Here is a 26389-nt window from a genome sequence, read left to right as displayed (position 1 = left end):
AGTTTCAAAATGTCTATCCTTTTATTATTTAAAACTTCATACAGTAGTCAACATTTTAATTACATGGAAATAATGGGAGACTAACCCATTAGCACAACAAAGTAGATGTATATAAAGATGATGAATCTGAGAAGGGATTTGGAAAACGTAATAAAAAAAAAAAGAAGAGTTAATTAAGTTTGACCACTGAGCTCCGATACAAGAGGAAAAAGTGTTCAAGCAGGAGAAACAATTAGCAGAAGCCAGCCAGGCTACAGCTGCACTTCTGTTCTATTGTAATTTCTGTATAATTAGGGGTCAAGTGCAGAGAAAACACAAGAGCTGTAGAACAGTAAGGCCAGGCCAAGACAACAAAAATAAAACATTTAAAATGACAACTCATTTCAAACTGATCCCAAAACCAACAGGGACTAAGGCGGTTCTCAACAAGTTTTGCAATACTATAAAGAATCAAACAGAGGCTTACAACTTAGTACTCAGCAGCATAGAGATACCCCCCACCCCAAATCAGCAACAAATCACTTAACATGTTCAGGAATAAAATGAATTAAGTGTTGATTATGCGTACAGGTTTAGCTTTATCTGTTGTGTGTTAATGTCACTGCCAACCTGTGACCAATATTATGAGCCATTTGCTCCTCTATACTTGCAGATTAAGAATTAACAATCAATCATACATCCAGAACAGGTTTAGGGTGCAAGCGTAGTGTTGCTACAACCAATGCTATTCAGACATTGATATAATTCTTTATACACTTTGGGCACCAACAGCTTCTGTAAAGAAAGAAAAAAATCAATTTACTGCAAAGGCTATGGCTATTATTTTATGTATAGACACAGAAGCTGCTCATACTTGCATAGATGTACACACTCTAACAACAAAGATGGTGGCTTGGCTTTAGAGGGTGTTTGGGCAAATAGAGATTGATTGAATTGTATAGTTGGCCTGGGGCTATAGTTTCCAAGGTTTGTAATTCATACCTGGTTCTTTGAGAGCCTGTGCGTTCCCCACCAGCCCAGTCAGTGACGCAGTATTCCCATTGAGGATCTCAGCAGACAGGTTGTTGTTCTGCTGCTCCTCCACAATCCTCTTCTGAAGCTCTTCCTGATGTTACAGCATACACAGTATATCCATTGGATAAATAAATCTTTACACGGATTGAAACCTCATTTTCCCTGTAATTTGTTTTTGAGGGCTCAAGCTTTTCAATCTAACAAAACAGCACAACTATAAATATATTAGAGGCTACGTAATCACAAAATATTGATTTTTAAGTGGCGAGTTGTTACCTCACACATGACTGTAAGCTGCAGCGGCATCTCCTCCACCTTGACAAAGTCTTCCTCATCAGACTTCTGGCTGGTGTTACCGGAGCCCATCTCCTGTGTCAATGACAGTTAATATCTATCAATAAAAGCAGTATGCAACAGTGCAACTGGAATTCCACGTAGAAGCAAAGCACCATTATAGTAAAATCTGATGGGACAAAGCAAAAAACATCTATCTTGAGTTGAGTTTCAATTAAACTAGCATCTTCAGCTTTGGTCTTACATCTACATTGATCATGATGGGCGAGTCGGTGTCAGGACTACTGATGGTGGTTGAATCCTTGGAGACGTCCTGACCATGGGAGTCTGCGGTGTTTACTTCTGAGACAGCGGCCGCCCCACCTTTACTCTCCTCCTCGGGACCTTGGCACTCCGCCGTGGCACACTCATCGACTGCAGAGTCCACAATCTCGAGGGGTTTACACTCTGACTTGTTGACCTCCACTACACAGGGAAGAGGGATGGAGTGAAGAGGAGTGGGGATTGACGACAGATGAAGAGGAGAGGGAAAGAGTTATGTGAGAGGACAGAGGTTAATTGACTATCAGAGGGGCTTAAAATACAAGATTTTCATCCGACAAAACGTTGTCAAACATTTTACTGCTTGGCAGGAAGTCCCTTCTGAGAGTAACAAAAAGCACTCACCCTCATTATTCTCTGAACAGTTCTGTTCAGTTTTTGTCTCCGGGCTTCCACTGGGTGATGCTCCCTGAAACATAACACAATTACACAGATCAGGCTCAGAAAGCAGTGCTAATTAATGTAAGCCATGGCTGTTTGGGAAAACATCTCTCTGAGGTTGAGCGTGGTCCTGACCTGCTGCTCCACCAGTCCATCAGCACTAGCCTGCAGGGAGGTCTGCACATCTACAGGCCCCGCTTCAAACTCCTCCATTTCCTCCTCCTCATTCTCATCTTCCCCACTGCCATAGTTTGTCAGCGCCTGGGTCTCTGCTTTGGAAAGACCTGCAAGAAAGACAACATAAGAATAAGAGGTACATGTGTTACATACTGTATGTAATACAACCACATTTAGGCAGGAAAACATTCAATTTAGATAGGCAATGGTACATATTTTAATTGGAGGGATTTTTAACAAGAACTTCAAAATTTCACCCACTGATGGAAAGAGGCATTCCCTGTCCATCTTCTTCCTCATCCTCCTCCTCTTCCTCAACCCCTGAGGCTTCACTGCCCCCGCTGTTCTTCCGCTCTGTCTGCAGGTACGGCTCCTGGAGTACAGTATCACCATCCTGCTCAGTCTCATCTTGGTCCTGGAAGTGAGAGACGTCATTGGGACACTGATTATCAACATAGTGAATGGCATTGGCCATTTCATTATTAACATCAAAATGACTTACCTTGTCTTCATCCAGGTATGCTGGAGAAAATGATTTCTCACTCTCTGCTGTTTTATTTTCCTAATGGGAGACATAAATAAAAATCAATAGATTCCAATTAGGCTGACTCAAACCCATTTCTGTACTACAGTGTTAATTCGATTCTTTGAAAAAAAAACACTAACCTCAGGTCTGTGCTTGGCACTACTAGGTTGCTCGGCCCTCTTCCTGTTCTTGTGCTTGGCTGCCATGGCGGCACTGCTGTTGTTGTCCAAGTCCTGCATAAGCCTAAAGAAGGCCAGTTCATTGAAGAGGATCTCTGAGATCTCCACTAGAAGGTCCTCTCCACAGTCCTTCAGAGTACGGCCCGCAAATTTACTAAGAGAATCCTGGGCAAGAAAAAGAGAGAAAGAGAGAGATGTCAGAAGGGCTGTTGTTCATTTTATTTGATCTGTTTAAATCCATATATTCTGCGTAGGAGGAACCTGGCGGTGGCAGAGGTCCTACCTGCAGTATGCCCCCCAGCTGTCTGTGGAAAAAGCGGACAAACTCCTTGCTCTCGTCATTCTGCTGGGTGAGGGTAAGGACCATGCGCCGTACAGACGCCAGCAGCTGGTAAGAACAGACCTCGTCCATGTTCTCCTAATACCAGGTGAGATGGAACAATACAGAGTGATTATACAAGTCCTCTCTTTCTTTGATGACTGAATCTTAAGATGGTTCACATTCAGTGATGCACCCAGGATTGAAGTGTACCTATGGAAAGAGATAGGTCCCAGCAGATTGCATTTGAAATTTATAGATATGAGTTTTCTCAGCCTTGAGGGAGGCAGCTGCCTTCCAGTCAACACTTATTTAAAATAGTCCAATTCAATAATCACAATCAATTTCAAGCAATTGCATTCAATTTCAAATTAATTTATTCAACAAATTCAACTCAGTAGTTCAATATGAGCATGGTAAATTAAAATCTATGCAATTTAAACACAATCTCTGCTGGCAAAAATCTCTCTCCATATACAGTCTGAAGCTCTCTGTGCTAATTATCCCACCTTGAGGAAGGGAATGACCTCCGTCATGATGGCCTTGATCTGTCGATCCAACTGCTGGGTGTCAATCTGAGGGCAGCGCACGTCGCTAGATGCACCTGCCCCTAGACAAACACAAACAACTTCATTTAATCAATTTCAGTAAAGACAGAAATTAGAGGACAATGTGGAGGGCAATGAACGCGTTGCTACAGTTCTTTGCACATGGTGTAGTCAGGAAGGGTTATGTGATTGTGTACCTTCCAGTGGTTCAGCAGAGTTAGCAGAAGGATGTTCAGCGTTAGAGACTTCAGAGCCACCTGCACCTGCAGTGTTGGCGTTGCAGGGGTTAAACTCAGCTTTAAGCTTCATGCGCTCATACTCCCTAATCCTGGCCAGAGCTTTGTCTAAATGAATCACCGTGTTGCCTACCAAAGCAGCACAGAAAGAAGAATAAGGGGAGTGAAAGAGAGACAGAAATGGGATATAAAAGATCAAAATCAATAAGGCAAGAGAGGAGAGGAGAAAAGACTGCATTGGATATTAATCCATCTGTAACCAGGTTTCCACTACAGGATCAAACAGCACAAGCCAGGCTTCACTCCTAATCTATTTCACTGAAGTTACCTAAATCTGAGACTACAACTCTTTATCAATACACTAATGCTAAACAATGTCCTCAAAAGTAATATTCTTCATTTTGGCTATGTGGTCTTGTTTCCATAATCCAGTACTCTGATTGGTCCTGCTGTAAAAAAGTGGGCAGAGGTGCCGAGATTTGCTACGTAAAAGGCCATAAGCAAAGCACATAAATTGAATGCTGGGATGTGAAAAAAGGTTCAGATAGGTATGCAGTTTTTACAAGCTTCAGCCCATTTTTCCGACATCAAATGGCGTGTACGCGTAACTATACCCAGGTCATCGTTAGCAAAAGGCTCCAGGTTGGAGGAGGTTGACATGGTGCTGTCATTGTCTGCAGATTCTGCATCATCCCTCCTCTTCATAGTGTCCTGCTTCAGCCTCAAATTCTTCTCCAACACCTCCTAAAAAAAGGTGAGCATTGTGTGGTGAGTCACACACACACACACACACACACACAAAATACACATCCTACAATTCCTTAACCCAGTGTTGTCAAAAGACAATCAGGATGATTCATCACAGATCCTCCCCTGAAGAATTCCTAAAGGCAGGAGAAATTACTGGTATGTACAATAGACAAAAGCAATGGTGGCTCGTTCTGCCATTCTCCTAAGATGGAGAATTAGACATTTCATCCATCATTCTGGAACAAAGGCGTTATTTAGAAAGACAAAAGGCCTGGCTTCCAATTAGCAGAACCCTAGGGACCTCAGCCTAGAACAAAGAACACATGTCTGATCTGGCAAAAGAGCCTTAGAGAGATGGGGGCCATTTCTCACTGACAGGCTTCTGAAGCCTCCCTGTCAAGTGAAATTCAAAGACGAAGATGGGGAGGAGAGGAACAAAAAAATAGGAGAGGAAAAAAGCAAGACATATAAGGATGAAAAGAGACTAGGCAGAAAAGGATGAAAACAGACAAGGCAGAGTAAGAAAAGAATGAAAGATGAATTGAGAGGTAGAAGAGGAAGCAAGTAAAAAACGATGGAAAAGAGAGTGGGGAAAGTATGGCAAAGAGGGATGGAGAGAAAGACTAAGGGCCTCTGAGGGCAAGAAACATGAAAAAAGAAGAGGAAGACCAAACAAGAATGGCAGAGTGTGAGAATGTCATGTTGGGAAGAGATAATGTGTGTCTTTCTTACAGCATCACTGGTGGCCAGACTTTCACTGGGTGTGAGCTCAGACTGAGAGCCTGCAGCCCACACTAAAGGGCCAAGTGGGGGCAACTGGTCCTCAGCTGCACTCTTCTCTGTCAGGTGCCTGGTAACTATATCCTGGAGGAAATTCAAGGAGAAGCTGTTGTCAAGGGAGCATTCCCTTCCTCCCTCCATCAACCTTTACTTTGTAGTCAGATCAACAAGACTATGTAAAGGACATCCATATTTGATTCAAACAGTCAAACATTTACAAAGACTCTCACTGAGGCTTTTACTCAGCAGTTACACGTCTGTACTTACCTGTAGGGAATAGAGTGCCCTCTGGCGCAAGTAGTCTGTATTGAGCAGCTGCAGCTCATGGAAGAGCTCAATGAGGAAGTGGGGTCGGGACTCGTTCTGAGATATCAAAGTAGCCACCTCAGAGTAAATGGTCTCCCTCAGTGCCTCAAACAGTGAGAAGTCACTGCTTGCATCTACAAGTTCAAGATTTGACAGTCAGAGGTTATGATGGACACTTGCAAAAAAAACAAAAAAAGCTTCAATTGTTACGTTAACTCAAAGCAACTGTTTTGCAGAGCAAAAGACTCGTTAATCCTACCCCCAAAGTTGGGAGCTTTGGCTTAAGTTCAGCCAACAAGCCCATGCATGGGATGCAAGACAACCAAATGATGCTAGGAGATGCATGGTGAGTTTACCTGGTGCTTCAGTGCATGCAATTCTGTTAGAGAGGAAGGGTGTTCTCCAAGCATAGGCTGTGAGTAAGATAAATTAAAGTGACAACAACAAAGAAAATGAACCCAAAATTAAACATGTGGTCACAACAAATGGGTGGACATAAGTAAATAAAATTAAATCAAAGGATAAAATGGTATAATTATGAAAAACGGAGAACATTCTGAAGTAAAATTAAGTTTAATTCCGATATTAAAGGCAAAAACAAAGTAAAGCATCTTCAGTTCTGTGATGAGCAAGGGTATGTATTTTAAATACATTGCCCTCAGAATGAAACCTGATAATGGGTAAGAACTACCTAAGCAGGGACACAATGTTTACCCGTACCAGAGGAGAGGTCATTTGGCTTGTGTCCAGGCTTAGTTTTGCTGTCTAGTTTCTCCTGAGTCAGCTTGTCCAATAGACTCTGATTCTGATCCTTCTGACGAGACTGGGCTGCCCTCTCCTGGACAAAGTCAGCAGTGCTGCTAGCACTGTCACTCTCCTGGCCTGAGGAATGTACAAATCAAACAAAGCATAAAAAACAAGTCTTTGCTAATTGGGATACAGCAAATACAATGGTTTCTATTTTATACAGCTCAAGAATTTGCTTGACTGAAATCAAGCCTATAGTTTACCATAGATATCAAATCAATGAATATGGTAGTAGGTTAGTGTATATTTGTTGAATTATACTTTGAAAATAAATTTGTTTTGTCCTACTAAAAATGCTGACCTACTAATAGTTACCCTTGCAATATGAAATGCAGACTTAAAACATGATAAGCAAGCATAATTTGATTAGGCCCATAAGTTTTCTTGTCCTACCTATTCGCAATTAACATGTGTACACTGAACTGAACAACAAAATTGTGCTACTGTGTCCATGTGTGGCAGCTCCCATACCTTCAGTGTTCTTGCTGTGCCCTTTGCTCCTCCTGCGACGGCTCTTAGAACTGGGTGTCTTGCTTCGGGAGGCCAGATTGGCCTGAGCAGAGGCCTTGCGCCCGGCCTTGAAAGTCTTGGTGATGGTGGTGGGGTCAACGGGATCGGGCATGCTGCTGAAGCTTTCCTGGGAGGCCTGGTCAAAGTCCTGGGGTCTGGAGCGGTGGTGGGCGAGGGCGGGGGAGGAGGAGGGAGACTCCTGGTGCTCTGTATTGGATGGGTGATGCTGGATGGTGTTGTTTGTGTAGGAGGTGTTGAGCCAGCCCGCCGGCCTGAAGAGATTTATACAGAAAATAATAAATATATGAATCGCAGTCTAGACCAGAATTGACGCAAATGCCCTTTCGGAAAACAATGACAGACATACCGTCTCTCTGCAGCTGAGCTGAGAGGAGAGTGTTGCAGTGGAGGAGGGAAGCTCATGTACTCCGTCTTGACAGAGGTGTTGGGGTCTAACTGCTGCTGCTGCTGGTCAGGGCTAGTCTGACCTGCTGCACCCTGAGGGAACTCACCCATGGCAGAGGGGAACAGTGGATGGAAGTTAAAGCCTGCAAAGAGAGCAATTTCATTTGTTTGAGTTACAGTGTGTTAATGGTCCGTACATGAACAATTAAATCATTCTTCATGTTATAAATCAGTAGGACTTTGTTCACTTTTCTGGATGAAATTCTCCATCTCACAAGTGAGTTTCTCTTAATACTAGGTCATGGTCAATGGGTTCTCTGGATTAAAAGGAGTGGGTCTGTGTGACTTTTATTTTAGTCAAATTAATTGAAAACAGACTCTGTATTTGAATTCCCCTGAATAGCAGACAGCCTCAGACCCACTTGTAAAATAAGACACCCAGTGTGATTTTGCCTGTATAATATGATGCATCATGCACAGTAACCATGCACAGGCATCATAATTACAATGAATGAGAGCACTATGATTGTGTAACATTCAACACTTTGAAACAATATCTCTGAAAACTCTGCAGTTACAGTATCAGATTTTGGCAACATTTCAGTGAGAAGCAGGATCTGCCACATAACAATGGTGAATCAAGCCAATGACACTTCAATTCAAATTCAAATCAAATGAATACCTCTGTCCACTGGTGATGTTGTTCCCAGTCAATTTTGGGAGTAAGTCTCATTGCACAAATAGGGTTTTTGTTTCAAAGTTTTTCTTCTTATGTAGGCATGAATATTGTCAAGTATAGAATCAAAATCAACTATCAAGACACTAATAAATGACCATCTGAAGACAATTTGCTATCAATGTCTACACAAAACTGATAACTGCCAACAAATTCCTTACTTAAGGCTAGAAGGTAGGCCATATTCAGTTTTCTCTAATAATATCAAATGAATTGTGTTAATGAGTATTACCGTTATATTCTATGACACTTGAGTGCTGCTCTCTATCAGCATATTTCATTTTATAAAACAGATAGTTCTGAATTTCAATTCTGATTGGCTGAGTCACTTTCAAATACACTGTAAACACCCGATAAATGCACACCTGTGACCACATAACACTTAATACTAATGCACAAATGACTACTCATACCAGTAATGGCAAGAACATTGTTTAGCTACCGTATAAGAACTGCACTGCTATTGGCTTATTGCTTAAATATCTCCTCTTCTGATGCATACCAGTCCATACCAGACAGGACAGAAGTGTTTTGTACGAGAAGCCCAAAAGCTAATAAAATGTATTAAAAAAATAAAATATAAAATATGCATGGCGTACTGGGAGGAAGTGGGGAGAAGGCAGCGGTTGAGATGCCGGGTATATTGAGGGTGTTGGTTGATGGATGCATGGTAGAGAAGGGCAGGAAGAGACCGGGGGAGGAGACTTGGGGACAGGAGCTGGATTCGTGGGACGAGGCCTGGGTCTGGGCCTGCTGACCTGCTGATGAGGAGGAGGGCTGCTGCTGCTGCTGGCGGAGGAGCTCATTCAGGACTTGCTTTAGCCTGGAGGAATGGTATGACAGAATACGGTGAATTTAAAAAGGCGAACCCCTACATAGAAAGAAAGTGGTGCTACTTTTGTATGCTATTGTTTTTACCTTTGTACATTGTTTTGCTGCCAGGCCAGCTGGGTGTAACACTGGTTGAGCTGGTGCATGACCAGGTGGACCTGGGGCGATGACAGGTTGTTGGGCAACACGTTGTACTGACCTGTCAGCAGGGTTTGCAACATATATGACAGTGTCTGTGGGAGGGGGTGAGAGTGGAGAGAAATGGCATTTATGTACTTGTTGACAGTCGTTTCCTTCTGTAAAAAAGGACACCCATCCAAGGACAGGACAGAAAGCCTCAGCCTCAGCTGAATTCACAACGAGTGACAGCACTGGCATTTCAATTGGGACACTAAATGAATTCTACAATAGCTATACATCTTAGTAAATGTCATGCCAACATCGCCATGTGATGCCAATTACCAGGGTCATTCTGTGTCTGTGTGCATGTGCATACATTTGTTTAGTAAGCCAACCTGCTGGTCCTGCAGCAGTGTCTGACACATGCTGGTGCTGAAGTCCAGTTGTCTCTGCAGCTGGCTGACCTGCTCCTGCCAGTGGTATGAGCCCTCGGTGACGGAGAGCTCAGAAGCCCAGCGCAGGTTCTCCTGGCGTCGCGTACCTCCACACTGGCTGCCAGACTGGTTCAGAGTCCTGGACTGTTGCTGTTTGACCCTGGCCTTGGTATGAAGAGAGGGATGCCCGCTTCCCTCACCACAGAAGGCCGATGGAGGCTTCAGGTTACTGGAGAGACAAAGACAAAGTTAGCACATGGTTTTAGAGGACTGGGATTTTGGATATCAATACTGGACATCTACACAATTCCTTCTGCAGCCACTTAGTCCGACCTTCCTTGGTTCTTCCTGTTGCTGAAGGAGCGCTGGTTCCTGTTGGACGAGTAGATGATGTCATCGTTAGAGCTGCTCTCTGCACCATCTTCCTGCTCTTCCTCCTCCTCAGCACCCAACTCTGAGCGATAGCCATCCTCATCATCATCAAGGTGGCAGGGAGTAGAACCCCAGGTGGCCATTGTCCTAATGATGGATGGGCAAAAAAGTACAAAATTAAACAGTCTGTGGAAGGGTCACCAGTTTCAATCCCTAGACCAGCTGGAAAAAACCTAGGAATGGTAGTAAGTGAGAAGTGCTCTTCGCACTTTCTCGAGGCAGGTGGCGCGTGAAACAAGGATGCACAGACGGCGGGAGACACACATGCAGACAGTGGAACGTAGCCTATTTACTAACGTTAAGTAAAAAAAAATATCAAAAAGAACTTCAATTTCTATTCTTGCACAAAATATATAAATTCAAGCACTTTCAATGACCCATGTCTATTTATGTCTATTTTCACAAACTTTCAATGCCTTGATTTTTTTTTCCTCAAATTCACAAACTTTCAAGGATTTCAAGGACCCGTGGGGACCTTGCATCCTGTAGGTCATCTGTCAAAAATCTGCAAAAGACGTTTTCTGCAATATCCCATGGCCTTTAAAGGCCATTCCATGCCAGCTAATCTTTACAATGTTAGACATTCCACCATGGCCATGTACTGAGGGTCACTGATAAATGTTTGCATTACAAGTTTTGGGAAAGGGGCAGCAAAATGGCAATCATATTACAACCAGATTAAACTCAAATCAATGGCTGTGCCTTTCCTGTATTAACAACTGAATTCTACAATTTGCCCCTGAGCCAAGAGGGCCCAGGGTGTTCCTTAGGCTAATATTAGAGAAAGGACAGAAAATGTGCAGTTTACAATTACTTTTCATTGTTTTTCTCTTAAGAGTAAGACATGGCCCAATATGTCTCCTACCTTTCGTCCCTACTGAGAGGCTGTGAAGCTGTAGCATGGCTTTCTGGGTCCTCAATCCTGTAGGGAGAGTCACTGAGACCACTACGCCTCTGGTGTTCAGCCATCAAGGACTCCAGGTGCTTCCTGCGCTGGCGTAATTCTTCCCGGAGGATCTGGTGGCGTCGCATCTCTGACCACAGCTGCTGGTAATGCAAGAGCAGGCCAGAGGGGATAGGTTAACAGGACCAAGATTCAGAATTATATTTTCTAAATGTAAAGGTCTGGTTTTGACTCTGCTGGTGGTAGCCAAGGCTCTATTGGTGTGCAGGGTGTGGTGTGTCACCTCGTTGTCAGTGACTGAAGCATTAGCTGCTTCCGGAGGAGTGGGTTTGAGCACAGCTGAATTGGTTTTGGGTCCAGAGGAGGAAGGAGCTTGGCCGGCGGCCGGGGTGGAAGCTGCAGCTGGAAGCTTCCTCAGCAGTCCTTGCTGACTTATAGTGCTGGACACAGATGACTAGAAAGGAGATAGAGATTATAGGGTGTTTTAACAGTTGTACAGAATAATAATGGATTCTATCAGCACAGCATGTTGTAAGGTGTAGTAACAGCATCTGGAATTAACTTTCTGGCTGACCTGCCAATTGTTGGTATACTAAAAAAATTGGTGGTCTTTTGGTGATCTCAACCCTGATGTGTGTCACCACATAGGAATACAGTTTAAACTAAGGTTAGCCTTAGGTTTAGATGCTACTGTTTTGTGTAGAGCCAGCAAGGCAGGCAGCCAATCGGGAGCCTATTTTATACAGTGTGTGCGTGTGTGTGTGTGTGTGTGTTTTAAATACCTGGAGGTCAGGGCAGGCCCACTGGAGATCCTGGATCTTACCCTGGATCTCAATCAGCCTCTGGCGCTCTTCATGGAGCTGCTTCAGCTCCTGCTTCTGCTGACGCAGCTTCTCCTCATACAGCTTCTCCCTGGTGTCCACATATATTTGATGCAATGCAAATTAAAAAGGGGCAAAAAGATGCAGACAAGAAATACCAACAAAACATCCAGAAATGCACTAAAAAACTCAAAATAATCTTTTGGCACTACTGAACAGACTGTCAGACAGGATTTTTGAATCATTCATGTGCCCTACCTGGCCTTGTCAGAGAGAGTGAGGTCTCTGGGACTCTTGTTGGCTCCTGCCCTCAGTGGCCCTGCTACAGCAGCTCTGGTGTTATTTGGCTGCTGGTGTAGAGCCTCATCCTCATTGGCTGTTGTACCGTCTGTGTCGTCACTCTGGGTACAGACAGAAACACACTGTTCACACAGTGTTCAGCTAAGGATTGGGTCAAGGCAATGGTTTCCCACCAAGACAATGGTGTTACTCTTGAAGCAAAGACATAGACACCCCCTCAGAAATGTTAGGAATAGAGTTAAAGGAAAAATCATTAAAAATTGTTATTCTGTGGTGTATTTTTCTTATTCCCATGGATAAGTGACCAAATGTAGACAATGTGATGTCACATCGGAATAGTTCCAGCGCAGCCACAATGGAGTTTAACAGATGACAAATTTTCAATAATCTAAAACAGACCATACATTTCTTTTTTGTGTCAGTCCCTCAGAATTGAAGAGAAAGCACTTCTCTGTACACTGTAGTGTCTTTAATATTCTGTCATCTGCCCCACCTGCACCATGGCCACCAGCTCCTGCAGCTGCCGTAGTTTCTGCTTGGCTGTCTGTAGCCGATGAACCTTCTGGGCAAAGGCAGCATCGTCCCCGAGGCTGCTCCTCCGACTAGACCCTGATGCCTCGCTGTCCGGACCCACAACCTGTGCCCCCTCGTCATTGTCGAGACCATCCTCATCTTCATCCTCATTGTCATCCTTCACCTGATTGTAGGGGCTATCCCTATTATACTGGCACTCTAGATGGGAGAAAAGTTAGTAAAAATATTGAAAATGTTTAGATTTAATTAACATTTAGGCTACATTTAGTAAAACAAAGTTGGTCTACAAAATTACGTCATGTTAAAGTGTGCATCCATTTCCCCCTTAATACCTGGCACCTCCAATGGCCTCCTTCCGAAATCTGAGCATTCTTTCCCTCATAAAAGCCACATTTCAAAGCCAGTGTTTCCCTTACAATGTTAATATTTGGGTGGCTCGTCCAGGTAAATTAACTGCCAAGTACATTTTTGCTTTGGATTCATTTCGGGTGCTGTGATACATGAAGTTGACAGTTCTTGCCATTGAAGTTTTCAAACAATCAAGATTTCATGCTGCCAAGTGTTGAAAGGGTGTCTGTGAACTAAAATGACTAAATGACTAAAATGAATTCATTACACCTATGATGCAGTGCATTTGTGTTCTTTTGTGGTGTGTCTGTGCCAACACAAACTGAATAGAGAGACAGCTTGAAACTTAGCCTCAATGATCAGATGGAAGTATTTAGTCAGCTACAAGCAGTTGCAATGCCATTAGCTTAAACTAGATTGAGAGACTTTAGTGCCTCACTAAACGTCAATAACAATTTGTCAATAACCCTCCCTCCCACCTTCGTCAAATTGACAACCTGTGAAACACTGCAAGCACCATCACTTACTCTCATAATAATATTAAAAAATAATAACATCCTTTAGGAAGATGGCAATGCTGTTAGATACGCTTTCTCTTACTTTTCCAAACAGAAAAAAGAAGTTGTTTTAGACACGTACACCATAGGCAACAGCTGAGGAGATTACGGTTAAGCTGTCATTACATTTTATTAGACCAAATCGACAGTGCTTGGTCTTGCATGTTCCTCAACCAAGAGTATCCTGACTATCCATTTTTGATTATTTACTAATTTCAATACTAAATTTATACTATCCAAACTGTCTTCCACCCATAAATTTGCAGCCAAATTGTGTCTTTGACTAGCCTGGTGTCTAGCCCCTATGAATCGCAGTTTTCAGCACTCTTCGAATTTGCATGGAGATTCATAAGGTTATGAATCGCTTATGAATCGCCATGCAAATTCAAAGAGTGCTGAAAACTGCGATTCATAGGGGCTGGACACCAGGCTAGTCTTTGACCACTTCCAGGAGTGGTTCGAGCAACCAACCCAAAGCATCTTTGGTGCATATACTCCTGGATTTTTAAGTGGTTAATGTCTGTCAAATACAATCTGATCACCCAAGATGCATGTTGCATCTAACCAAATGCCAGGTGTAAGAGGGGTCTGTGTGTATGCGTGTGTGTGTACCTATGGCTGAGGGGATGTTGAGACTGCGGAGGTTGGCTGCTGAGCGGTTGTTGATCTCACACTCAGTGTTCAGTCTGCCATCCCGGTTATTGGTGCCACTAGTCCTGGCACTTCTACTGTTGGTCAGGCTGTTCAAGTCTGTCCAGTTCCCACTGTGCTGTGGGTTTCTATACAGATACAGTGCAATGTCAGAACAAACAGAGACAACAGTGCATCAGAAGGTACTGCAGTTAAGATCAAGCATTACTGTGCTTGCTGTAGGCGAAAAGAAAGTTTATTCCATTGCTTGGTGTTAAAAACAAGTGGTTAATCGCAATATAAGGTGACTACCTCCGCGTTCACAAGATGGTCATGCCGCACATTAATGGTGTTATTGTGGGCCCTCTGGTTGTTGCAAACCAACCTGATGTTAGTGATGGGTTGGCGGTTCTCCTGCTCAGAGTCAAACATGGCCTCAAACATAGAGCCGTCCTCCGTCTCCTCCTCCTCGTCATCCTCCTCGTCATCCTCTTTCACATTCTCATTGACCGTGTCTACCATCATGTCAGAAGTCTGCTCATAGTACTGCACCAGTTCCCGCAGCTCATTCAGACGCTTGTGGACCTCCTTTAGCTTCCTGTAGGGAGAAAGGGAGAGCAGTATGGATGAAGAGCGACAAAAATTAGAAGGCAAATTTAATGTGTAAACACAATAATGTGTATGAAATTAGACTGTATACCAGAGTTTAATAAAAAAAATAACAATAATGTGATACTTAATTGATTCTCTTTTAACTTGAGCAAGTCCTCCAGTTGAAGGGCGACCTCTATAGTCGTTACACCACCCTGCTGCCCAAATCTGATCTGCCTATTTAGTTGGTTGAAGCTTTGTGTTTGTGTGTACCTGAGTTTGTCTGTGGAGTTGGAGCTGTCCTGGTGCTGTGGTAGTGAGGGGTGGAAAGAGGTGGAGGCTGAGGCCCCATTAGAGCAGAGAGCAGAGGGACAATCTGATGATGCTCCCAGACCACGCTGTGTGGGCATGCCACGACCTGATGGGAACAACATGCAGTTCATCAAGACTTGAGAGAAATACACAGAAAGGATTACAAAATTTCATTGCATCAGGAATATTCCTACATGAGTTGTTGTTGAGAGTCTGGTCTCTAAGCGAATGCAGCTCCTGCAGGATCTTGTCCATGGTCTGCTTCTTGTCCTGCAGTTCTTGGAGCTTGGTGAGCTTGGCAGTGGCAGCCGTTGCCCCAGTGTCTAGGCCAGTGTGGGGTCCAGAGGCAGAGTGGAGGAGGGGCCTGTGTTGAGGGGGACCAACAGGCTGGAGGGCCCTAGACCTGCACACCTCTCTAGAGAGGGAAAGGCTCTCTGCCTGACGACGGTTGTCTGGGACTGCCTTAGTCTGTGGGGCACAAATAATTGTTTGCTAAGAAGTTGATTTTTGTCTTTGTTGTTACATTAAAGAGATTTGCTATGCAAATGTGAATATGTCATCCGTTGACACTACATGGCAAGTGGAGACAGACACACAACCTCTATCAAAAGAAAAACAATTACCTTTATGTTTTACTTGTTGCAAAGAATTTGTGTTGCTATGAACTGCAATACATCAGCTAGTAGCCAGTTCAATGTAGGGAACATGGCTGGATGACATTGCAGTGTCTAGTGTACCTGAGAGTCATGCAGCTGGTTGTGGAACCTCTGGATCAAGTCGTTCAACTCCTCGTTCAGTTCTGATGTGATGCTCAGGCCAGACACGCTGCCTGTGGTTTCCGTGACAACTGGTGCAACACCACAAACCAAATTAAAATATTCAAGTATTACAGTATTAAACATAAATGTCATTTTTTTCCTGATGTGTGCATATGTGCGTGTGTTTGTGTGTGTGTGTGTGCCAGTGTTGTATTTGCTCCAGCAATCATCACAGATACTGTACATTTGCTTATATTCCGTGCTCAAAACTAACCTCTAATGAAACTTCCAACTTTATTTTTTTTTGGAGGAAAAGACTTTTTAGCGAAGTTTGGCCAAATTGGACCAAAGCAGACCATGGATACTGGTCACTGAATAAAAAACAATGAAAAACATTATTGCGGTTCTTTTCTCCTATGATAGAGTTGAATCATGTAACATAATGTATAGGGTTTTGAATAAATTTCCCAGTAAAACAATACATGCTTAACTATGCTGTTATTAGGGGAGGGAAGGGAAATAAAAAGGAAAGACTCATAATCCTACTTTTCTTGGGATTTAAATGTGTAACTATACTATTTAATATTAGATGGCACAATGTGAAAAAGAAGAGTTGTGACAGAATGGAAGTCTGAGCTTTGTTTAGCACGGTTTCAGAAAGAGTGTCTGGCTAGCAAGGCAAAAGTGGAAAAAAAACAATATCATCTCGTTGCAGTCATGTGAATATCACACTCATACTCCTGTTACTAGCTCACCATCATCATCTAGTGTTTTTGAGGTTATGCACACTACAAAATCAATTTGTCAAGTATGTCCTTCATACTTCAAATGTTCATTTGGTGACCTCCTAACCTATATTCAATGTAAAAACACATTATAAAAATTAAATTGAAAACTGATTGTTGAGGTGTTCTCATTATACAGCAAAATATTGTTTGTGTAAGGGCTGCTCGAATCAACATTTTACACATATTTTATAACAACCTTTTTGTGAAGAAAACCGATAAACAGCAGTTATCCCCTTGTCCCCATCATTGTGACTCCAGTCATGTTGATTTATGTTTATTTACACAATAAAAAATAATGTATTTAAAGTACCTCTAGCTGACTTATTTTTTAATCATTTAATGTAACTTCAAGTGGTGGAAATATGAAAATCATAATGTACTGAACTGAAAATTGTGATGCATCGAGAAGCATTTTATACTGAAACGCCCTGTGAATTAAAATCTCATCAAAAGATTACCTGAAGATTCCTACCCTTAACCGTTTTACCTGATGACAAATTGTTCTCTGCAAAAAAATTAAGTTGGAAGATTTTTTCCCTAGAAAAAAAAATGAAAGCACCTGCACAACGTGCTGGTGAACGACTTTGCTCAACCCCACACACAACCACTGCTCTGTACTTGGCTGTGAACATGCCTGTGAGTGTGTCTCTTACCAGTATCATCAATGACAGCAATAGCCTGTTCTGCACTGTGCTGCATGGCCAGTAGTGCTGCCTGCCGGCCCTGCAGGGCCCGGAGCTGCTCCTGCTGCTCCAGCATCTTCTTCAGCAGTTCATGCTGCTTACGCAAGTTCTCCAACTCTTCCTTCTGGTCACGTCGCACTGCCTCTGCCCTACCGCCCTAGAAAATACACACACACACACAATTACAAACATCGAATCTAACCAGACTCAGAAACAGCAATTCCGCACTGTGACTCAGCAGTAAAGACAGGAGAAGTTTGTCAGGTACAGACAAAGCAAATAAGCCAAACCTCCTACCATGACAAAAGCAAAGGAAAGAAAAATCTGCATAGTTGAAATTGCCTTGTGTCAGTAACTGAAGACACCCAAGTATCACCTGATACCTTTAATACTGGCCAGGTGTCATGCAACAGATAGTCTGGGCAGTAAGGGCAGAGAGTAGCACATGTTCTCATTTGTTAACAGTCCACAACAACTATGTACACACCGTGGCATTGGAGGCATCTGAAGAGCGCACCTCAATGTTGAGAGAGGTGCTTTCTGCCAACGAGCCTGAGCCCACTGCCGAGTCCAGGGTGCCCACATCATCCTCGTCGTTCTCCCGTGCCTGTGTAAACAGTAAGGAGGGACAGCCTGTGACTCAAAGATAGTAGCATAGGGGCAAACAAGTTCTGTCTGCCAAGTATTTACCATTGTTCAAGGGACAAAGTCAGTAACTGAAAATGATTTTGAAGACGACATGCTGCCCCAGATGCGCTGTAGGAAGGGAATGGCTGCATGTTAGTTGATGAATGTTGTGGGGATATCAGGAGCAGAAACTTGCCTCTGAATTGAACAGTTTGACCCATAAAATACATGTCTGGCAAACACTAGCATATATCTCAGGGATATGCTTCTATCAAGGCACAATAATAGCCAACAGAAAACAAAGCCACCCCACTGCAAATGAAGGTAGCATGCTGTGTCCTAGTTTTTCCATCAAATGGAACATGACCCGACTGTTGAAGTGTTTCAGGACACAGAGAAAGACAGCCATTAAAAATACATGTGTGGCAAGCTGCCAAGCTAAAGCAACATAAACAGGCTCTACTTCAGCTATGAATGGCTAAAACATGATCGTTACACATCACAGAACACGTTTGGCTGAAATTGTGTAACTTAAGTCTGACTGCAAAAGAAAGACAAACCAGTAGATTAATACTGAAAGAAATAAACAGAGAACAGATGACAGACTGACCAGCATTTTCTGCAGGAAGCGTAAATAGGACTTCTCCTGCTCCTTGAGGTGGTCGATGAGATGGGAGAGACGCTCCACATTGGCCGGAACATCATTCTTCTCCACCAGGTCATCCCTCATGGAGCTGGCCTTACTGATGTACTCCCGGATCTGCACCAGCTTACTCACCACCTGAGACCGCACAAAGAGAGGTGGGTGGTGTGAGGGTGTGACAGAGTGTCAGGTGTGTGAATGAAGAGAAGAGAGAGCAAGAACTAGGAAAAGGTGAGCGCGCATCTGTGGCGACAGCTCAGACTAGGGCAGAAAGGGGGTTGGGCACCAAACCCACTGGGCACCAAGGGTGGCATATTTATAAACTGCCCTAAATACAGCCGAGCTGCAGCAGTTCTGGTTCTCCCTCACTTTCATCCTTGTTCTAGTTTCCCAGAGTAGTCTTGAGTGCAATGACGTTCAGACAATGCCATTTTCATATTAACAGGGGCTCAGACATGAAAGCAAATATAAAAAGAATGTCCTCTAAAGCAAGGTTATTATAATTAATCAAAATTAACAATAAAACAAGGAGGAAAACATTAAATATGTTAAGTAATCTAAAATTATATCTGAAATTCTATCTATGATAACTTTCAGTGTCTGCTCAATTGTCTCACAATATGCACACAATTTTCCCTTTTTAACAATACATTCGACACATAAAATAGCTCGTACTGACTCATTCCTGCCAACTACCAAGAAAATTTAAAACTAAAACAAAATTGGAATGAAACAGTTTTTGAAAATTACAAACGAATATCAGCAATCCTCATCTGAACCTGAACTGAAAGGGAAATAAATACAAATCACAAAAAGATGATAATCCTGCTTAGCAAGTATGCAATTTGCATTTTCCTAAGCATTTGCTACTTAAGGTAAACCAAGTATTTGGGTCAAAGTTCAGTCATGGCTCACAGACGCATGAACTCAAAAATATCTTTTCAGTCACTCAGAAAAATCTTTTTTAATTAAAATAAAGCAGTCACTGCGTGCACATGCATGTAACACCTCAAGCACTGTATAATTTTTCTTGCTGTTTGCTTTGTGAGCAAGACCTCATTGTCCCACTCAACCCTTGGCTTACAATGCATCAAGTAGGTCATCAGGCATGAGACCAGAATAAGAACCGACATAAATCTCAGCACCAGTCAAGCAAAATCTTACCTGACTGCTGTCAATGCTAGCCTCTCCTCTCCCATATTCTCTGTGTGCCAGAGGCCCTCTCTCAATTCCACCACGACCGAACCCAGGAGTTTCCTTGCTGGGAAATATAGGAGTCAATGTGTCCCTTAGCCCTGGGCTCTGCTTCTTAGCTTCCTTGGTGATAGCTGGGGTGGCTGGGGCAGAGGAGGAAGGAGGGAGCAGCTCCTTGCTTTTGTTAGTGTTTACATGCAGAGGTAGGAAGTTGAAGGGCTTCTTGTTCTCTCCAGCTAACTGCCGCTGGTTGTTGGCAGCTGTGACACGTCCCTGGGAGTCACTGCCGATGCTCCTCTGAGGCAGAAAGAAGACAAAAGTCAGACAAATCATCACTTGAGATTCCAGTCAAAACAAGTTTAAAAGTTTAAAGACTCACATTAGTGTTGAGTTTTGAGTTCAATTATTTTTCTGATACAGACCCATATAGATTGTTCAATGAATGGTGCATGTTGTTAAGCTAAATAATTCAAAGTCACATCATCACACCTGCAGCCCCACATGGAAGACACAGCAGCCAGAGATTTTGAGTGGTAATATCCCAAAAACGGAAGTGTAAATGCCTTGTTTATTGTAGCAAATTCTTTACCTTTGTTGAATCAACCATATCACACAATGCCATATTTTAAAGGAAGGCAACACAGCAAAACAACATGCATCAAATTTAGTAGATCCGATCAGTGCTTCCGATTGGAATACCAAACCAATACCAAACACCACTCTGCTCTGATATTTTTCTTTTCCTAAATCTGGGTTTCAGGATTTTCTAAGTCAAAATTGTGTCATGATTCCTAATACTATGATTTTGAAAACTACAACTGTTAGGGAATGACACTCTGTTGGCTCCATGCCTTCCCATCTCAGAGCCGGATGCTGTTTGTTATGGGAATGTGGCAAAATAACAAATTAGCCAGTAGTAATTGCTATCTCTGCAGAGGGTAATGAAGCTGTCAAAAACATAAGGGATGACAACACTCACACTTCAGCTATTCTTGTATGAACCACAATACACTACTGAAGAGATTTTGCAAAGCAGGTGACCATGAGGTGAAAGGATTACAGATTACCGCTTTTTAAATTAGCTAACTTACTGTGCTAGCAAAGAATGTTTTTCTCTCCTATCGTGTCTCAGTTGGCCATGCCCCTCTTTTTTTTTAATTAGTCGCACCCTGATATAATGACATGGACATGTCTAGTGTTCAGTGTAACACAAGGCATACTGGAAATTGTATCTAAATTTCTGTAAGATGGCTACTCTTGTTTCTCCTGATTTCTCTCTGCAGTCCCACCAATGATAAATATTAATCCTGGGACCTGCATTAACTTACAAAATATTGACCTCATTGAACACATGGGATAAAAATTCTATTCATGGTGTAGTTTTTCACCTCATCCAGGTCTGTGAAATTGATCCTCTGACGCAGCCTATCCAGCTCAGCCTGGTCCGGGACAGACATCTGGGTGGTGTACTTGATGTGGGGAAAGGAGTGAGGAGTGCGTGCTCTCCTGCGGCCGGCCCCGGGGGTGGACTCTGGGGAGATGTCATTAGTCAGCCGGCTCTCCGCCACCGCAGCAGACAACTTCTTCCTGTTCTTCTCTGAGGATCGGTTGGCTTTCTTCTGCTGCACACCCCAGTCCTGATCAAAAACAAAAACAGTCACCCTAACAATAAGATTTACTTATTATAGTATTTATAGTAGTATATACTAAAGAGTTCAGTTTTTTACTGTATGCAGACTAACAAAATTATGGTGAAATTGGGGTACTTTATCAATGTTTATCAATGTTGCAAGCAAGTGATGATAAAAGTCAAGAGCCTTGCCAAAGTATGTGAGAGTGTCTTTACTATCAGTCTCTAATGACAGGTCCACCCTGTGCCATGTTGCCAAGTTGTCAGTTATATGACCAAATAAGTGTGTCTCTACTTTCTATCAGAGCCCTGCCAAGCCTGTACCATGTTATTGAGCCTATCTTCCAGACTGCCATTGGTTACAGTCCAGTTGTGCAGCTCCTGCTCCTCTGCACCATCATCAAAAGGAGTGCCCCCGGTTGCCATGTCACCCACTTGCAGCCTGCTGGAATTCACAACAATATGCATACTGGTCACCACACAGAGACCATAGCACAACAAACACAATTCAAACAATTTTACAATAAATTAAAAGTTCTTCTTAGAAAAAATAATATTTTACTATTGGGAAAGTATGGGAAAACTTCAACTAGCGACTTGTACATTCATAGTCACTGACGTTATACGAGGATCTATTAGACCAGTAAAACACGGCAGTAACTAATCAATGACAACTAATAGTCTTACTTTCTCCCATGTATCTCCCTCGGCATGGAGTAACGTTAGCTTGTCAGCTGTTAATAACGATGTATTGTGAGCCATAAGTTAGAAATTAATACATTAACATCTCGGTTATTGTTTTATGAACTCAATTTATAACATGAACGCATCAATAACGCAATATCTTACCAATGGCGCGTCTAACTATCCAGTCGCGAATAGCTCAATTACATCGGTGACGTTGATCTTATGTTGGTTAGTTTTTCCTGTCCGTTATTTATGTTTGTTATGGATGGATCCTGTCCGTTAGCTACCGTTGGATACTATTTGTGGCCCGCTCGGATTCCCGGGAAAAAACAATGAGACATTCCCTCCACCACGCAGCGAGTTAGCGCGAGCCTACTGCCAATGCTTAGCAAGACAAGCTAAAGCAGGTACGCTGCGTAACGTTATATTACGAAAGCTGACTTTCCAACGTTACATGTGCAGTGCCAACTTGCCGTCAGCGCACCACTATTTTAGTAACCTAAAGTAGTGTCAAAGATAGCTTGTTACTTGGCAAACTCACCCAACTGTTTACACTAGTGACCTAGCTATGGTTTCGTCCCAGAATCGCCATGGCAACACACAATAACTTCGTTGTCCACGATTGCGACTGATGAGAACTATTAGCTAAGGTTATCTAGATTGATTCTATGCCTAACGTTAACGTTATATGTCAAACATCAACCCAACACTAATAACGTGAGCTTCAAACATAAAAACAACACCGAGCAGACGAAGCAAAAGTCACCAGGCTGGCTAGCTAATGCTACTTAGCTTGCTAACATTTACCACGAAGCGAAATTACTCGAACTAAGTTGAAGCAAACGCAAGTCGGTTAACCTAGCTAGCTAACGTCAGCTAAGCTAAATCCCAGTTATGTTACAGAGAATGACCTTACCTGGCTAATATTTGCGGACCGACCGAACTGACATTAACAGTAGCTAACGATAAACGTTACACGATTTGAGAAACCGTATGGCCACTCTAACAGTGGCTAACTTTGGCTAGATAAGTTAGCTTGTTTATTAGTAAAATTACGCTAGCTAGCTTGCGGTTGGAAGACAGGAAATGTTAACATTACCACTCTCAGAGTGACTGTTGTGAAGAAATTATCGCAGCCAATACTTCATATATTTCAGGCTCGGTCTATGCTTTATAACTTATCTCTGGCCATAGCCATATGGTATTATTGACAATAAATGACGCCGCATCCGTCCCAACGTTGAAAATGCAATACTTTTAGATGTACACCTTTCTGTCCTGGTCTGATATAACGTTACCATTCCCACACAGAAGGGGGCAGTATGCAACCTTAATCTTTATTCCGTGACCCTTTCGACCGCAGGAAGTATTTTGCCTGGGAGGAAAGTCAATTGTCGTTTTCTGTTCGTTTGTCGAGTTGTTGAGTTGGGTGACTTCGCGTGGAACAAGGCTCACAAAACTGACCTTATCCTCGCTTGTCGTCGATTAGCGTGGGAGATCGCACTCAAATCTTCCATTTTGCTATTATTGTAGCTAAGTTAGTGAGTAACGTTACGTTACGTTAGTTAGCTACTTAGCTCCCAAGCTAATGTGGGCCAGTTAGCTAAGGCAACGTTACGTTGTTTTCTTCGTATTCGTCAGTATCCTCCAGAGTGTGTTAGCAAGTACATTTTAGCGTTTAAGTAACGTTCGTTTAATTAAAGCTTGATAAATATCAGAGGAAGTTATGGGATCGTCCAAGAAACACAAGGAAAAGAGCCGCGACAAGGACACCGAAGAGCGTCGTCGCGAACATAAGAAACATCGCCACAAGGAGCGAGACAGAGATGCGGAACGGGATGGAGGTCGCGAAAAAGAGAAGAGAAAACGCTCCAGGTCCAGGGACAGAAGTGGACGGGAAAGTCGTGGCAAAGGCGAAAGGAGCACTGGGGAGCCGCGAGTGAAGAAGGAGAAAGCCGATCCTGGGTATGAGGAAAGTACAGAAATCGAACCACAGTCTGCAAGCGGAGACGCTTCACTCAGCATTGAGGAGACAAACAAACTTAGAGCGAAGCTGGGGCTCAAGCCTCTGGAATTAAATGAAAACAAGAAGGAGCTTGGGACAAAGGAGGAGCCACTTGTGGCAGAGACCATCAACCCTGTTCATATCCAAAAGCAGAAAGAGATGAGAGAGAAGCTTGCAGCTATGAAAGAGAAACGCATCCTGAATCAGAAATTGGGCAAAGTGAAGACCCTGGCAGAGGATGACTGGCTGGATGACACAGCTGCTTGGGTAGAGAGAAGTCGAACAATGGCAAAAGAAAAAGAAATGGCAGAGAAAAGAGCCAAACTTCTGGAAGAGATGGATGAGGAGTTTGGTGTTAGCAGTCTGGTTGAGCAAGAATTTGGACAAAGCAAGAAAGAGGCCTATACATCTCGAGATCTAAAGGGACTCACGGTGCAGCACAAGATGGAGTCTTTCAACGAGGGCGAGACTGTCATCCTCACACTGCAAGACAAAGGCGTGCTTGAAGAGAAGGATGATGTACTTGTAAATGTGGGACTGGTGGACAAGGAAAAAGCAGAGAAAAATGTAGAGTTAAAGAAGAAAAAGCCAGATTACAAGCCCTATGAAGAAGAGGAAAGTGTGGACGACATGGTTATGTTAAAACCCCGCACTGTACTATCAAAGTATGATGAGGAAATTGACGGGGAGAAGAAAAAGAGCTTCCGGTTGAATACAGGAGGCTTCGCTGAAGGAGAGCGGGAGCGGGAACTCCAGGCCATCAGAGAGACCCTTCGAAACCAGGCCCAGTCCTTGGAAATGCCTGCTCTCACTATTGCCTCCGAGTACTACACACCCCAGGAAATGGTCGGCTTTAAAAAAACAAAGCGCCGCGTTAAGAAGATCAGAAAGAAGGAGAAGCAGACAGCTTCAGAGGAACTTACCCTCGATGACACTCGCAGCTCTGATTTTGGCTCCAGGTCACGTGGTCGGGGCCGTAAGCAGATGGACGAGGAAGGCCAGGAGGTAAAGGGAGAGGAGAGCAGTTCGATGCAAGATGCTCCCCAAAAGTCTGATGATATCAGGATGGCAGAAATGGACATAAGTGATGAAGATGACTTCATACCTCCTGAGCCAGCTGTAATGGAGGAGGATGAGGCAGAGCAGGAGCTGCAGAAACAACTGGAGAAGCAGAGGAAGCTGAAACAGAAGCAGCTTCTCAAAGACTCTGGGGAGAAGGTGGCAGAGCAGGTCAAAGGGCTTGACAAAGGCGACCATGACAACGACCCAGACAAGAGGAACAACATTGTTTTCAATGCCACCTCTGAGTTTTGCAGAACTCTGGGTGATATTCCAACGTACGGCCTGTCAGGCAACAGAGAGGACCAAGAAGAAATTATGGACTTTGAACAGGAGGCAGAGAGAGATGATGCTGGGGGCTCTGACTCCGAGATGGATGAGAACATCGGGTGGAGCACAGTTAACCTGGATGAAGAGCAGAAACAACCTGATTTCTCCACCGCCTCCACCACCATTTTGGATGAAGAGCCTATAGTCAACTCTGGTCTAGCTGCTGCCTTGTTGCTGTGCAAAAACAAAGGTCTATTGGACACTCAAATGCAGAAGATAGCCCGTGTCAGAGCACCAAAAGGTGCCCTGCCCAATGATAACTATTGCATTGAGGACAAGATGACCATTGACGACAAGTACAGTCGTAGAGAAGAGTACAGAGGCTTCACACAGGATTTCAAGGAGAAGGAGAGCTACAAACCTGATGTCAAGATCGAGTATGTGGACGAGTCTGGGCGCAAACTCACTCCAAAAGAAGCTTTCAGGCAGCTTTCACATCGATTCCATGGGAAAGGGTCTGGAAAGATGAAGACGGAGAGGAGGATGAAAAAGCTGGAGGAAGAGGCGCTGCTGAAGAAGATGAGCAGCAGTGATACTCCTCTAGGAACGGTGGCTTTGCTTCAAGAAAAGCAGAAATCTCAGAAAACACCATATATTGTTCTTAGTGGGAGTGGGAAAAGTATGAATGCAAACACCATTACCAAATAGGTTTTGGGGATGAGTGCATTATCTTCTACACATAGACACCATCACTAAATACGTTTTGGGGATGAGTGCATTAGCTTCTACACATACACATACTCATACACACATACTATTTTAAGTGAAACAAAATTGCTATAATTTGATTCTGATGCCCTGCTGAAACAAGCTTGTTGTCGTTGTAAAGCATTGTTCAATAAAATTAATGAAAATGAGAAAAGTGTTTTTATTTACTGTGTT

General features: G+C 43.2%; 2 protein-coding genes across 6 annotated transcripts; one reads left to right on the top strand and one right to left on the bottom strand.

Moving 5' to 3' along the window:
- Positions 1-21: 21 nt before the first annotated feature.
- On the bottom strand, positions 22-23381 carry pcm1 (pericentriolar material 1). 5 transcript variants are annotated; one of them, XM_071545581.1, is made up of 40 exons: positions 23213-23381; positions 21751-21871; positions 21185-21433; positions 19767-20093; positions 18570-18740; positions 17820-17939; positions 17303-17489; positions 15841-15950; positions 15298-15571; positions 15065-15209; positions 14586-14798; positions 14183-14349; positions 12625-12863; positions 12090-12232; positions 11793-11922; positions 11294-11464; positions 10972-11153; positions 10008-10193; positions 9636-9903; positions 9208-9353; positions 8889-9112; positions 7516-7696; positions 7110-7420; positions 6552-6713; positions 6188-6244; positions 5793-5965; positions 5478-5609; positions 4610-4739; positions 3957-4124; positions 3721-3821; positions 3176-3310; positions 2854-3057; positions 2690-2749; positions 2449-2602; positions 2146-2294; positions 1975-2038; positions 1553-1773; positions 1291-1383; positions 982-1105; positions 22-774 (listed from the first exon to the last, which is right to left on the bottom strand). In XM_071545581.1, exons 2-40 carry the CDS (start codon positions 21850-21852, stop codon positions 749-751), a joined length of 6399 nt encoding a protein of 2132 aa, XP_071401682.1. In that variant the 5' UTR covers positions 21853-21871; positions 23213-23381; the 3' UTR covers positions 22-748. The 5 variants fall into 5 exon arrangements, with proteins under 5 accessions (XP_071401682.1, XP_071401683.1, XP_071401685.1 ...); XM_071545582.1 differs by having other exon boundaries at positions 10972-11150; XM_071545584.1 differs by lacking the exon at positions 3957-4124 and having other exon boundaries at positions 3721-3839.
- A 118-nt stretch (positions 23382-23499) lies between these two features.
- On the top strand, positions 23500-26369 carry sart1 (spliceosome associated factor 1, recruiter of U4/U6.U5 tri-snRNP). Its single transcript, XM_071545588.1, has one exon. The coding sequence runs from the start codon at positions 23840-23842 to the stop codon at positions 26153-26155; it is 2316 nt and encodes a 771-aa protein (XP_071401689.1). The 5' UTR covers positions 23500-23839; the 3' UTR covers positions 26156-26369.
- Positions 26370-26389: the final 20 nt, after the last annotated feature.

The sequence above is a fragment of the Centroberyx affinis genome, unplaced genomic scaffold (genome assembly GCF_046629955.1).
Source record: "Centroberyx affinis isolate AG114_WGS23_722 - 3 ecotype Tasmania unplaced genomic scaffold, CSIRO-AGI_Caff_v1 ptg004975l_1, whole genome shotgun sequence".
Lineage (NCBI taxonomy): Eukaryota > Metazoa > Chordata > Actinopteri > Beryciformes > Berycidae > Centroberyx > Centroberyx affinis.
The sequence above is the reverse complement of the archived record's forward strand: the minus strand, read 5'-3'. Positions and strand labels throughout refer to the sequence as shown.

Bases quoted from the DNA above. Each gene is read 5' to 3' on its own strand.
- pcm1 (XM_071545581.1), bottom strand. From the start codon at position 21,852: ATGGCAACCGGGGGCACTCCTTTTGATGATGGTGCAGAGGAGCAGGAG. The intron at 18,741-19,766 runs GTAAGATTTTGC...GTGCGGTCTCAG, and splicing joins CTAGCATTGACAGCAGTCAG to GTGGTGAGTAAGCTGGTGCA. The intron at 3,058-3,175 runs GTAGGACCTCTG...TTTCTTGCCCAG, and splicing joins AGCTGGGGGGCATACTGCAG to GATTCTCTTAGTAAATTTGC.
- sart1 (XM_071545588.1), top strand. From the start codon at position 23,840: ATGGGATCGTCCAAGAAACACAAGGAAAAGAGCCGCGACAAGGACACC.